General features: G+C 38.8%; 1 protein-coding gene across 1 annotated transcript in view; it reads right to left on the bottom strand.

The window, feature by feature from the left end:
* LOC125229871 (protein enabled homolog) overlaps window positions 1-14,882 on the bottom strand; it is a 46,211-nt gene extending 31,329 nt beyond the window's left edge. The window contains exons 1-2 of the mRNA XM_048134809.1: window positions 14,492-14,882; window positions 13,618-14,059 (exon numbers count right to left, since the gene is read on the bottom strand). Coding sequence (XP_047990766.1) covers window positions 13,618-14,059; window positions 14,492-14,882 — 833 coding nt within the window. The remainder of the gene's footprint in view (window positions 1-13,617; window positions 14,060-14,491) is intronic.
* Window positions 14,883-15,457: the final 575 nt, after the last annotated feature.

A 15,457-nucleotide genomic window follows, 5' to 3' on the forward strand; every position in this document is an offset into this window, starting at 1 on the left:
TCTAATTCAGTGGAGTTCGTTTATGAGGCATTGTGCCGGGATTATTCCCCCTCAAACGCGTTGTAATGCCTCGTCTGTCTCTACGTAGCCAAATGCACAAATGCTCACAATGATATCTGTTTCGTAGCTATCTATCTCTATCGCTCTTGCATATTGGCGCGACAGAACCAGATTGCATTTCGGCCGGCGTTTGGCGTCGACGATTGCCATTTGGCGACGCCGGCTGGAGTGCGAGGCGTCGCAGACTCATAATGTGTGGAATTAAGACTTTTTGTGACCAAATAACGACTGAAGGGATGTAAGTGTCTGGTTGGAGGACTGAACTTAGGGTGATAAGTGGACATGGTGCTTAGTGAGCATGAGCATAGGTAATAGGTATAGCAAAATTTAGGTTATGTTATTACCTAATAGTCCGTTGCTTCTGGAAAGTTATGTATGAAAATGTTGGCATAATTAATGGAAGTTTTTTTTTGATTGGGATATGTACATTACAGGCCGAAGTTATTTTTTATCAACCCTCCCCATCCCTCCCCCCTCTGCGTCACCCCTCTTCCCCCCCCCCCCCATTAAATAGCCGAAAATGCGGTTTTTCGCGATTTCTGACAAAACCGTTGTAGATACAGAAAAAGCGTGTAGGAAAAAAGTAATCCTTGATAAATTTACTACAAACTATTCATTGACACTTTGGTTCTAGCACTTATAGGTTTCGCGTGATCCATCAAGAAAGTTGGTCCTTTGCTGCAATTTTCTTTAGTGAATGTTAAGTTTTCTCCCAAATTGCTTACGAAATCTGTTTGATATTACTAAAATATTATAAACTGAAAATGAATTTCAGGGGGAAAAATCACTACCATGGGTGGGTTTTGAACTCACGGCTACTGGATTGATACTCCAGGGCTCTACCAACAGCTACCAAAAGCTCATCCCCAGTCATAGATATACTATATAGATCAATGATACTCCTAGCGACTACTACCGTGAAAATATTACGTCTTAAATAGTTACTGGAATTCCAAGACATATTGGAAATTCCACCCATGGTAGTGATTTTTCCCCCTTAATTTTATTTAAGTCATGGAGTTACAATATTTTAGTTATATCAAACAAATTTCGACGATTTCGTATGCATTTTGGGCGAAAACTTAACATTCACTAAAGAAAATTGCAGCAAAGGACCAACTTTCGTGATGGATCACGCGAAAACTATAAGTGCTAGAACCAAAGTGTTAATGAATGATTTGTAGTAAATTTATTAAGGATTACTTCGTTGCTACGCGCTTTTTCTGTATCTTCAACAGTTTTGTCAGAAATCGAGAAAAACCGCATTTTCGGCACTTTAAGGGAGGGTAGAGGGGTGACGCAGAGGAGGGAGGAGTGGGGAGGGTTGATGAAAAATAACTTCGGTCTATAACGTACATATTTCAATTAAAAAAAACCTTCCATTAATTATGCCGTAATTTTAGCTAATTTCCCCCTACTATAATCTATCTATATTTATAATATTATACTCCCAGGGTACGTAGCCGAATGGCACAAACGCTCACGAAACGAAACGCTCGTAGATATGTATCTCTATTGCTCGTGCGTATTGGCGCGACAGAGCCAGACTACATTTCGCGGCGTTTCGTTTTCGTTTCGCGTCGAAGAAATGCCATTCGGCTGCGGCACCTGTACTGTATTCAGTACACGCTATTCAATGGATTTTTTTTTATTACACGCTATTCAATGGATTTAAGAACGCGATAGTTTTACACAAAAGACGTAAGTTTTAAATGCAATTGCATTCAATAATAACCATCAATCTTAGATAAAGTTACTTTGCAGAAAATTTGATAAGTGATAACACTATACCTATATGGTACGGTTTGTTACTTATTTTAAACGTTAGTTTTATTTGCCTCATCTTTTGTGGCCCGAACTATGAAATAATGGAATGCGTTAATATCATTTGTATTATTATAATTTACATTGAAAAAGACCCAGGGCCACTTTAAAGCAAGAGCAAAGTAACAGGATATGAATTGAACCTCATCTTAGCTTCTGTCTTCACTTTTCACCAGTTATGACTAAGGTCAATCGCTGAAGTGATAAAAAAGTATATTAAAACGCAAATCTCCAAAGTTACAAGAAAATTTACGTACGGGCATAAACCCAACAAGTCCTGAGGTCGCCATAAACCAACCTGCGGTGACCAACATCAATAAACCTTTCAAGTAAATGTTTACGCGCGGCTGCGCCCGAGTCAAACTTTCGCTTCTTTAAATAAAACCCGCCCCTGAAAGATGAGGGTGCGGCTGTTGAGGGCTAGAGAGGGGTAGATGACAATGCCAGGCTACATGGTACAGTCACGGACTTTAATTGTTGATCCACTTCTAGCTCATTTTATACTGGAACTTCATAGCTTAACCATGCTTAATTATAAGATATCCAGTATAAAATGAGCTAGAAGTTGGATCAACAATTAAAGTCCATGACCGCACGACAGTCCTTATTGAATATTGTACCAAATCGTGTATACGTAAGTATTAAGTACAGTCAACCAGTTGGAGTCCTAGATCAATCTACAACCATGTCAAAATGACAAGCAGTAAGAGATTTCTTACAATCTGATTTATAACGTTACTATGACATAGTTCTACAGTGGCCTAGGGTTCCAATTGGTTGACTGTACATACTCAACTAATGCAAGTTTTATTCATCCAACATTCGCTAATTAGATAAATTCAAAATAAAGACTAAAAGGTCTCAAGTGTCTCAATATAATTTATATATAGATATGACACACAAGCAAATTACCTGCTATCTATCTTATCTTATCAGTGCAAAGGCGCACGAAGGGGCGACAAGTTGTGCCAACCGTACTAATTGTAACGTAGCAATCGAGACGAACGGAGCCGCAATCGCCCGATTGGACAATGTCCAAGTCCTGTTAATATTAGGATTATTTAGTTTCGCGGTAGGCCCTAATCAAAAAAGTGACCTTCCTATCCGCCAGGGTATTGAATCTAAGTATCCTGTTTATAAAGAAATCGTAGTTTTTGTCTGCACCTATGGAGAAGGCTATTTAAAAAATTCAGATACACCCTCCTATGTGTCGTAAAAAGCGCAAGGCCAGCCTCTATAAAGAGCAGTCGAACTTTGTCTGTCACCCGTTGTTGGGGCCACAAAACTCCCCCAGGGCACCAAGCCAATGTCACATTCGCTTAAAAAAGCTTCGAAAACGTTCCTCTCCCTATCACACTTCTGTGTGGATAGACAGAGGCAGACTGCGTTTCGATCGCTACGTAGCGTCAATGATTGCCTCTTGGGCTAGGCCGGCATGGCATGGTTCGCCTCATTTTTATGATGAAAAATGACCGGTTGTCCCTATGATTGTAGAACGGCGAAAACATTTGTTCATTAACTGCTTGAGTTCACTTTATGAGCTCAAGGAGCTTGTTTGCGTGGCTGTGTTCGTACACTGTCCTTGTTCAATGTGTGCATAAATATGAGTAAGCTTGCTTTTTTCTGAAATTGCAGCAATAACATTTAAAGGCACTTATTTTATTGGACCAAGTAGACAGTATCTAAGCAAGTGAAAATCAAAAATCTGGTACAAAATAAATCATATCAAACAGAATTGATATCGGATAAACTTTTATGAAGGATAAGTTCGCCCTTGTATAGTCACGAGTAGAAGATTTAGTGTCCAAAAGTTGCTTAAAAGTCAAAAATACTTATATGTTCATAGCTAACTTCATAAAAGTTCTATTTATTATAACTTGTTTACGTATCATTCCTTTATTCTTTTAAGCGCTTATTACTATAATATACTATCATTGGAAAACATAATAAAGTATAGACTTAACAATTTGTTACGGATCTGATCTTATTTTCATACGACATTAGAAATGAAATATTAAGACGATAAGATTACTATTTATATATACAAAACGTTGTACAAAAGGTCATGCATATTTTAATTCGAAAAGATATGTAAGTACCTAATAAGAGTAATAAGCGAATTTGTCACAAAGACATGCGAAATCGTCAGGATCATGTCAAACCCAGTTCATAACCATAACAAAATAAAAAAAAGAATCTACATCCTGATGATGTAAACAAACAGGAAACCGTCAAACCCATCACAAAGCATATGCTCTTGAAGTTTTATGAGCGAGCGGTAACTTGCCTTCATTTATGTAAAAACTTTTTACATAACACTTAATATTACGCTTCCCCATTATACCCGAGTTTTGTGTGCCCCAGTTTTTCCTTTGGAACTTCGTTATTGTATACGGTATATTTTAAAAATAAGTAAAAATTCCCCCATTCATATGCTCCATTATGTCGTGGGCGATGAGCTAGCAACCTGTCACTGCAATATCAAAATATCGCGTTTATTTTCAACCCCTTAATTGCTAAGTGTGGAACTGAAACTTGCGCAGTCTCATATCCTCTGCCTAGGTATCTTTGAATTTCCCCAACCTTAAAAAAAAAGAAAGAAAGGTATACTCTTTGAAAAAACAAGCGTGAGGTTTATATATGTATTGTACAAGATAGGTATATGTCTTATTCCGTCTTATTTTTAACCGACTTCCTTTATTTCATACCTATTTTTATTTAACTCATCATCCTCCTTGCGTTATCCCGGCATTTTCCGCGACTCATGAGATTCTGGGGTCTGTTGACAACTAATCCCAAGATTTGGCGTAGGCACTAGTTATTATGCTTGATTATTTCTTAAAAATTCATAATTATACACAATCAGTGACTTTTATTTATTAATTTGACGGAGATTTTTTTTTTATGTAGGTAAGTAAATGGGAAACATTTATACAATATAGCATAAATTTAGAGCTACCGCGTTACCCCATAAATCTCTTTATCTATTGAAACCACTATTCGATATCGAGTACTTCAGTAAAAAAAAACTACCGAGTGAGTGCAAGTTTTCTTCATTTTTATCACCAAATTTACAACCGCAAATGAAAACGGCACGTCACAGAGCAGTATTGTCGCAGCGAACCTAATTAGCAAGTCTCATATAATTTCCATCACAATGTCGCCAAGTGGGTGTCGCCCCTAATTGACAGCCAAGTTACCGTTCCAAGGATTTTATTGTGTTACAGCCCTGGATCCTGGCGACTTATTAACTCGTATCAATCGAATTGCCACCTTAACTTGGGTGCGTAAGATCGTAATTATATTAAAGGTGAACAAAGCGTTACTTCACCTGCTGGTCTAGCCAAAGTGACAGTCGTTGATGCGACGTAGCGATCAAAACGCAGTCTGGTTTTATCGCGCCACTACAGAAGAGCGATAGAGAGAGCTGAGCATTTCTTTTTTTTGCCAATAAAAAAATTTTGATTGTTTTAGGGAATTTTAGGTCAATTGTACTCAGAATCACGAGTACTTTCAATCTCACTGGGAGACAAAAAGTGTCCCAGAATTTCCATACATTTTTGTTACTTTCCTCTTTTGTTACCCCATACAACATGTATGGAAATGGTAACAAAATAAGAAAAAACCGTATGGGACAATTTTTTTAACTACTAGGATTGAAAAAGCTAGTAATTCTGAGTAGAAATAACATATTTTTTTTTATAAATATCACACTTCGTAAAAGTGATGGGACAATTTTTTTAACTACTAGGATTGAAAAAGCTAGTAATTCTGAGTAGAAATAACATATTTTTTTTTATAAATATCACACTTCATAAAAGTGGCAAAAAAAAAGAAATGCTCAGCTACGGTACGCTTACGACGCGTAAGAAAATGTATTTTGTGTTGGCTAGTTACCCTGAATGAGTTCGAAGGAAGCGTGGAATTTAATGATATTTTATTTGTTCCTTACGGCTCAGCCACGACATTGGTCTAAGCGCGACAGCGGCGAGCGGCGGCCATACATTGAAGCGAGACACAGCGATGGGACTTTTCATTCGCACGTATGGCTGCCGCTCGCCGCTGCCGCGCTAGACCAATGTCGTGGCTGGGCCGTTAGGTTGGTACTTGGAAGATTCTAGATAATTAAGATGTACTGAGATTGCAACTGGAAGACTGAAAATGTCCATTTAGTTTCGGTAACACTACTAACAAAAGAAGAAGGTTTCATACAAACTTCCGAGGACATTTTGGAAAATCTGATAGATCTTGTTACATCACGTACCTAGTACCTATTGCCAGCCTGCCAATTCTTATCAATGGTGAAGAATCGATCCAAATGTACAAATACAACCTTCTTGATGAGAATTTCTGAGATCTGACATTGGTAGTTAAGTACGTAGGTACCTACGTTAGTATGTAGGACGTTGTAATTTCATGCGCTTGTTTCATGCAATATAATGTTTTAACTGACAAACCAACTTAAAACAAGTTAATAAATAATAATTACATTCAATAATTTCATTCGGCTTCCACGCCGTGATGCGGAAGCGGGTGGCGTCTCTGTGCGAGCGCGTGCGAGGCAGTACCAACACTCTCCTGAAGGTGATTGCTGAGAGGGTGGACAGCCCTATCCTCACGCACTGGATGTCCTTGCATCTTCAGTCTAATTGTAGCTATACTTTCTACTAACATATATTTAGTTTAGTTTTTAAGTTATTACTAACATAATATGGATGTATTGTTGTCCGAAATAAATGCTTTCATTTCATTTCATTTCAATAACTTCCCTCTTTCCTTAACATCTACAGGCTTCTAATCTTCCAAAACTTCGTAATAAACATCGTAACCCCATCGCATGATTAAATAGCATTACTGACATTCCAGCGGACTTTAAATTTGACTGATTTAATCACCATCCGAGGGGCGACATTCATCCAAAGATAATTACATTTGCTTACGCATTTAAGCATGCTCCAGGGGCTTTACTTGAGATGCGAACACTGACGTTCTATGTTGATTGTGTGTTGATGTTGGACAATTTGTCATTTATCTAGTTGTTACAATCATTCGTCGTCATTAGTTATCTAAAGAAAAGACATAATATATAACTCCGTATAAACAGCTACAGTCTAAGAAAAAAATGTACCTCAGAACCATATAGAAAAAGGTCCGGTGGCCTAAATGGCGTTACACCTTTGGGGGACGCTCGGCTAGATGGCGCTAATATGAGATTTTAACACATATCAAGCTAAGAATATGGTCCATATTGTCAAAATTTATGTTTAAAAGTTTTAAGCTTGTGTCGAGAGATGGCAGTCTATGCACTGTGATTACTCATTTTACGTTAACAGTAACTCTCTATAATACTCGATCCTCTTTAAGAGTTTTGAATGATTCACGGTTATTTTCATTAGACTTATATTGACCGGGATATAGACCGTGATTACCTTTTCCGTGATCATGATGCATGCAACTGCGTCGAAATATCGGGAGCTCGACAAAAATCAAAAAGGTAATCACGGTCTATATCCCGGTCAATATATCGATCCTCTTTGTCTAAAGTTAGGTAACAAGTGTCAAAAACAATCCTAACTATCATACTATAAACGGTAATGTAGTGGACCAAAGAGAATTTATTTCATGTTAATCGAATCAAGATTTTATAGAATCAATGTGGATTCTAATAAAAAAATAATGCCAAAAAATAATGATCTTTAAACGGTGTAGTGGGATAAGTCTAACACAATTTTTGACTAAGTATTGTAAGTAGGTAACGTTGGTTGAACTAATTAGGAGGTTAACATGTCAAAACTCCCTTGTTGTACCCGTTGCACTATGTGAGACTAGGTTCTCGGTTTTTTTTTTAAAAGATGATTTAATTTTTTACACGTTTTATTTAGTCAAGTGATCGACATCTTGTATTTAGTTACCATTAACTGTTGATTTTAAAATCATACCAAATCTGTCACTTATTCATGTCGAATAAAGCCCCAGGAAAACGCAAACGTCTGCTCTAATTTTGAAGCCAGGGGATGCTATGTAAATAGAAGTTTTAAATTGGATTTAGTCATCGGGGACGTGGATCGGAAATTTTGTTGATTTTTATGTCGTTTTAAAAATGTTGGAAGTTTGTTAGAAGTTAGGGGAGACAGTAGACATGCGTAGCGTAAGAAGTATCTTTTTTCTCTTTTATCTTTTGTTGGGGTGTATTTAAAATAAGTCCTCATTTGTCCAAAATTTTTTTAAGAACCTATTGTTAAGCTTTAGCGTTCGTGGGTGTATTGAACTGTTATATACTACGTCGGTGGCAAACAAGCGTACGGTCCGCCTGATGGAAAGCGGTCACCGTAACCTATGGACGCTTGCAACTCAAACAGTGTCACATGCGCGTTGCCACCCTATTAGACACTAGTACATTCCCTTTTGCTGTGTTAAGTACGCAGTGTGTTATGGGACAGGATTGTTATCTGTCTGAAAAAAAGTAAATATTTTAGGTGCATAGGGGATATACAACTATTTAGCATAATAACGCAACTGTATCTACGTACGACTTAATGAAAAAGTACTAATGGTCGTCGTTACACGCTAGTAGTCAATATGGACAATTTATGTCGAAGTCAGACAGCCGGCGTATCATGCTGCCAATTTTATCACTTTTCCACGTGGATAAAGCATCCGTCACGCTTTAGCAAGTATGTCAGTATGAGAGTGACAGATGTCTTATCCACGTGGACAAGTGATAAAATTTGAAGCATGATACGCCGGCTGGTTAAATCATAGATTAAATAGGTATAAGAAGATCGTACCATCCAATACATTAAAATGCGACCGCCTAAAGCGCATACACTACACCACACATAGATGGCGCTACAAAAAAAATGTCTTGTAGCTTTCGATTATACTTGTAGATGGCTTTAAGTGTCACTCTTGACATAGATTTATGACTCGAAAGTGACACTTAACGCCAATGTACAAATAATCCATCGATTTTTTGTGGCGTCATCTATGTGTGGTGTAGTGTATGCGCGTTCTTAGGCAGTCGCATTTGAATGTATGGGATGGTATGGTCTTTTTATATTAAAAAACAGCGAATATTTTTCTATATTCGGAACCTTATCAAGTTGACATAAATTGCCATGTGCAGCGTCGAGCGCCAGCGTATGTTTACCTTTATGTTATATATTAGACTATTTTGTATACATGATAGACTGAAGTTTATGCTATTTCTTCAATATAGAACCAAATTGAATTTTACCTTATATAAAAGGATCTACAAAATCAAAAAAAAAAAATCAAAATAATTTATTCAGCAAATAGGCCACAGGGGCACTTTTACACGTCACATGTACATAGGTATTTAAAAAAATATTTAAAATTGAGTTGAAATTACAATTGATACTATTATATACTAATTCTAAGTTCTAACTAAAGTTAACTCTATACAATTAATTAGAGATGTAGAAGGTCTCTAAATGTCGAATTACAACCAAGAACTACACTAAATTTTAATATAAAAAGTACAAATACAAAAAAAAAAAAAAAGTCTAAAATTACTTTAGAGGTGCAAATGACTCTAAATGTCACAACTAAAAATAAAATGTATATCTACTTAATCTAATTCTCCTTAGAGATGTATATGGTCTCCATGAGTCAAAATCATATATTTAAAATATTCACTAAAAGAAAGGAAACAAACGACAACCGAACAAAGTGTCTTAATTTAATAAAAATTAGAATTAAAGTTACTAAGTTATAACAGCCCCAGTAAGCTTAAACAGACCGGTCTTCACAGACGGCACCCGTTCACGAGTATGACGCGTATCTCAGCCATCGCCTCCCTCAACCTTTATTCGGGAAGGTGGCGACCCGATCAACGACGCCACCGAAGCAAAGACTTTTAAGTGTGCATGACATGTTCAAGCTGCCAGGCTAAATTAAATATTCAAATAATAAAACATAGCTGTAAGACACTATATTCTGTGCTCGTATGTTACAAAGGAAGGAAATATAGATTTATACAATAAAATTAAAGTAAGATAAACATTAAACATTAAACACATAATCTTGGAGATGTATAAGGTCTCCAAGTGTCCACAACTAAACTTAAATAAAAACAATATAATCAGACGAGAATATGTTCTCATACGTCAATTGAACACTAGTATGCTTAATTACACAATGCAGAGAAAATGAAAAAATATATACGACTTCATTCATCTATTGACAAGCAACCACCTTAAAGGCATCCCTATCGTCTATAAAATCCTTCACAGTGTAGTACGCCTTACATAACAACAAACGCTTAATGCGTGCCTTAAATTTGTCAAATGGCAAATCCACTATATCGGTTGGTACTTTGTTATAAAAACGTGTACAGTTCCCGACGAAAGACGTACCAACCTTACGGAGACGGTGGGCGGTCACAGCAAGTTTATGTTTGTTCCTTGTGTTATAGTTATGGATGTCACTGTTAAGCTTGAATTCGTGGATATTTTTCCGAACATACATAATATTTTCGTATATGTATTGAGAGGCAACGGTAAGAATGTTCACCTCTTTGAATTTTTCTCTTAAAGATGCTCGACCGCCCAATCCGTAGATTGAACGGACTGCTCGTTTTTGCAGCACAAAAATAGCCTGAATGTCTGCAGCTTTTCCCCATAACAGGATCCCATATGACATAACACTGTGGAAGTAGCTAAAGTATACCAGCCTGGCCGTCTCTACGTTTGTTAGTTGTCTGATTCGCCTTACTGCGTAAGCTGCAGAACTAAGTTTGCCAGCTAAAGTGGCTATATGTGCATGCCATTGCAGTTTTGAATCCAAAGTGACTCCAAGGAAAACCGTTCGATCTTCAAATTCCAGCGTTTCACCTTTCATTTGGATCTTACTGTTATTTACCTGCTTAACGTTCGGAAGCGCAAATCTGATGCACTTGGTTTTCTTGGCGTTTAGAAGTAAGTTATTCGCCGTAAACCAGTCTGTTATGCTAGACAGTGCATCGTTGATGTTATCGAAGCTGCTTTCCTTTCTGTCAACTTTGAATATAAGAGAAGTGTCGTCAGCAAATAACACTATATCATGTTTATCTTGCACTAGTTTCGGTAGATCATTAATGTATACTAAGAACAGGAAGGGACCGAGAATTGAACCTTGAGGCACTCCAAGTGCTACCGGTGAACCTGCTGATTGAGTCCCATTGATAACAACTCGCTGAGTTCTGTCGGAAAGGTACGATGAAACAAGGTCAAGGGCAGCAGCTTTAACCCCATAGTGGCTCAATTTTCTCTTTAAATTCTCGTGATCAACGCAATCAAAGGCCTTTGATAGATCACAGAAAATTCCAACAGCATCTTGAGCTCTTTCCCAGGCGTCAAAGATGTGTTTTAGAAGTACCACACCGGCATCAGTAGTTGAACGACCTCTGGTAAAACCAAATTGATTATTGTCAAGCAATTTATTTCTGTTAAAGTGAGACAACAGTTGATTAAGAATAAGCTTCTCAAAGACCTTACTTAGCGCTGGTAATATTGAAATAGGTCTAAAGTTGGTCGGGTCTGATTTCGTTCCTGATTTAAACAGCGGGATAATTTTGCTGTGTTTCATAATATCAGGAAAAATGCCAGTTTCAATACATCTGTTGAAAATCTCAGCTAAATAGGGTGCGATTGATTCTACTATTGAGTGTAATACTTTAACTGACAAGCCCCATAGATCTTCAGTTTTCTTTAAATTTAAAGATCTGAACGTTTTAATAACTATGGTCGGAGTAACATAAGAAAATGTGAATATTTCTGAACATTCTTCTACATTAGCTTGCAGCATTTCTTCAGCGACAATTGGCGATGAGTTAAGAGACTTTGTTGTCTCTGCCGGTATATTCGAGAAAAATCGCTCGAAGTGATCTGCCACTTCACGGTCGGAACTTACTAAAGTATCAGCAACTCGTAGGTTGTAGTGCCGTTCTTTTATTTTACGCTTTCCTGTTTCACTGCTGATCACTTGCCATGTAGTTTTAACTTTATCGCTGGAATTTAAGATCTTTTTGGATAAATAATCAGCTTTAGCGGCGACACACATTCTTTTAAAAGATTTCGAGAAATTCTTTACGTACTCTATAAATTCCGGCCTTTTATCAGTTGTTCGCAGATCATACAAATCATAGAGCCGGCGTCTCTTATCGTGAATATCCGGCGTAGCCCAGTCGCTAAATTTAACCTTGACCTTGCCCTGCATCTTCTTGGGGATGAAGCAGGCATCAAATTCCTTTTTTATACAGTTAAACAACTCAGAACTCAGACAGTCAGGGTTCTCTCGGTTACATGAAAGAAAAGGTAAGTTGTTCCTAATATTACGATTGAATGACTGTAAGCGCCTTTCGGAAATCAGTCTGCACACAGTGTCTTGTGGAATATCCTCTATCTTCCCGCCAAAAGAGGCTTTTAGTCCACAGTGGTCAGAACTCAAGGTGTTTATTACAGATTTACTAATCGCAATATCGTTACTGAAGATGTTGTCTATACATGTTGCACTGGTTGCCGTGATTCTAGTTGGTTCACAAAATAAATTTACTAAATTAAAAGATTTAAAGGTATTTAGTAACCTTCCACACAAAGGCGAATTTTCTAGCAAATTAATATTAAAATCGCCACATACAACTATAGTTTTCTGACTTCTAAAAACACGACTAAGGACTTCATCTATAACCGATTCAAATACATTATAGTCCGCCGATGGGGGCCTGTACACGCATACAACAATAAATCGTTCCAACTCGACACAAGAAAGTTCTATAACGCGTTCTACAGACAAGTCAACAATGTCTCTACGCTCTTTACTTTTTATACTATGTTTAACCATTATCAATGACCCGCCGCGAATGCAGGATCTTCTGAAGAAATAACTAACTATACTATGATTATTGTAATTAAACATAAATTCATGCCCTTTAAGCCAGTGCTCGGTTATACAGAGAATGTCAATATTCGAGGACTGTAAAAACAAATCTATTTCGAGTTCCTTGCTGGCAAAGCCTTGAATATTCTGGTGAACTAAATTTAATAACTCGGTTTCACTAAGCATACTAGCTTCAATACGAGCAGAGCCGGCCGGTGCAGACGTTGTCGTAGCGGTTAGTTTAAATACAAATCACCAGGCGACTCCGTCTCGGAACCCACGCTACCGAGACATAAAGAGCTACGCGAAGTAAAACTACTAGACGCCGCCCTAGATACGACGGAGTCCTCAATATTATATGCTAACAGGTTAGCACAATCCACTAGACATCTTTTCGGTAGGTAGGTTCTGTTACAGGGCATTACAAAATCATATATAAATTTATTCGTATCAAAATACGAAATCGTACTACTATACTGAGAGATTGTACAACAAAGAATTATAATGGTAAACTCTCTTATTCACCTTTCTCGACCTTCTGTATGGGAGCGCACACATAATTATTTTCCCTACCTCTCCCCGATCGAGCGCCGACAGAGTAGCGGACAAATTTAAAATATCGCGTTTAGTACAGTCTAAACTGTTCCCTACAAAAACTATAAGCGTCGAATCGCGGTCAAACTCGCCTGCAGAGATGCACTCGACCAAACGAGCGACGGTGGCCCCCGGGTGACAGTGGTTGATGACGCGCCGGTGGAGGCGCTCCGCCAGCAGCGCGCCCAGCCCGGCGCCCGCCTCGTCGCTGTACAGCACGGCGCGGGCGCGGGCGGCGCGCGGCGGCGGCGGGGAGCACGCCGCGGCGGCGGCGGGGAGGATGGCGGCGCGAGGCGGGGCGACGGCGGCGAGACGAGGGGTGGCGGCGCCGGAGCGGGCGAGACATAGGTCAGCAGCGCCAGAGCCAGCGTAGCTAGGCTGGGCGGCGACGAGGCCGGCTCGACGAGGGCCGGCGGCGATGGAGCCGGCCCGGCGATGGACGGTCGCGATGGAACCCGCTCGACGACGCCCGGCGGTGACGATGGCGGTTGAGCCGGTACTGGCGCAGGATCCCCGAAGCTCGAGACGGGGTGAAGGTCTCTGCTGGGCTCGAGCGCGAGGCTCGGGCGCGACGCGAACAGCGCTCGCAGCGCGGGCGATCCCGGCGCGGCTAGGACGGCACGCAGCGCGGGCGAACTCGGCGCGGCGGGGCGCGTCGGTGGCCGTGGTGACTCGAAGCTCAGGTTGTAGCCGCTGCCCGGTTCTAGAACATTATTCATAAAGGCTATGTACTCCTGTAAAGCTTTACTTGACAATTCATCCCTATTAGTTAAGTCTATCAACTTTAATTCTAATTTTTTTAATTCATCGGAGCGGAGATTCAGCTCCTCAGTTGTCCTGTCTAGTTGATATTGACAGTTTAAAAGTTCCTCGCTGAGGGAAACACTTTTACATTTAGATTGCACTGTCTTAAACAGTGAAGTATGACGTTTCAGCAAAAGCTTTGATTTCTTAATGAATCTGTTCAATTTCAAGTATTTTTTAATTTTATTGTTACCTTTCAATGTAACTCTAACATCACTGTGGTCCTCAAATTGCACAGAATTTTTAATATCTAAAGTTTCTATTATTGGAGAGGACACTGTACTATCAAGAACTAAATCTACATCAAAACTATTTAATTCAGCAAAAATACTCATATTATTGTCAGCGGGCACGGGGTTGCCGGAGCAATACTTGCAAACATGTTTTGATTCCGACTCCTCCAGTTGCTGTTGCAAGTCCCGGACGCGTTGTAACGCCAGCTCGTGTATATCCTGGCATTGCTGGAACCGGTTGACAATGGCCTGCAGTTCATCGCGCTGCCCTTGCAAGTCTTCATACTCAACGTCTTGGTTGGCGAGTTGATTTTTTAGTGTTGTGTTTGTTCTTACAACACGCTCAATCTCCTGTTCACTCTCTTCTTGTTCTTGAAGGAGCTTTTTGTTCAGCTCGTTGGCTGTTTTGAGCTCCTTCTGTAATTGTTGCATTTTGGCAATCAGGACGTCCCTCCTTGTAGTCATCTTGGTAGGTTGTTCTGAAGACATATTTGTAATTTGAGACAATATAGCCAATAAAATATATGTATAGGCAGTGAGAATTTGTAATTATTAACTTAATACTTGCACTTGATACACTATTCAATAATAACAATATGACTTTAATGAGGAAATCAAAATTTACTAATCTTAATTCCTAGTGTATGATAACATATAGTAGGTTTATAATTCACTTTATTGAAAGTTTAACTGGTTTCCACTGTGTGTAGTCTTATTGTTTTTGAAGAGATTTAACAATGAACTAAGAAACACGGTAAGTTAAAACACTAAACAAGTTGTCATCAAAACATGTACAAACATAACCAAATACCTAATGACTACTAGCAATTTGAAAGATTACATGAAGACTGTATGTAAAGATTATGAAAACAATACTCATCTGTAAATATCTTCGCAGAAACACTTGTAAAACGGTGTATTTTTTAAATTTCGGACGTTACTTCGTTGACAGTTGACTTATTTTTTGTCGTCGATTTTTGGCTTCTTACAATGCATGGACACTTGAGATAACATTTTATCACTTGAATTGCAGCATGATAGTCCCATTTATCACAATATCTTCT

This window comes from Leguminivora glycinivorella, chromosome 9 (genome assembly GCF_023078275.1).
Source record: "Leguminivora glycinivorella isolate SPB_JAAS2020 chromosome 9, LegGlyc_1.1, whole genome shotgun sequence".
NCBI lineage: Eukaryota > Metazoa > Arthropoda > Insecta > Lepidoptera > Tortricidae > Leguminivora > Leguminivora glycinivorella.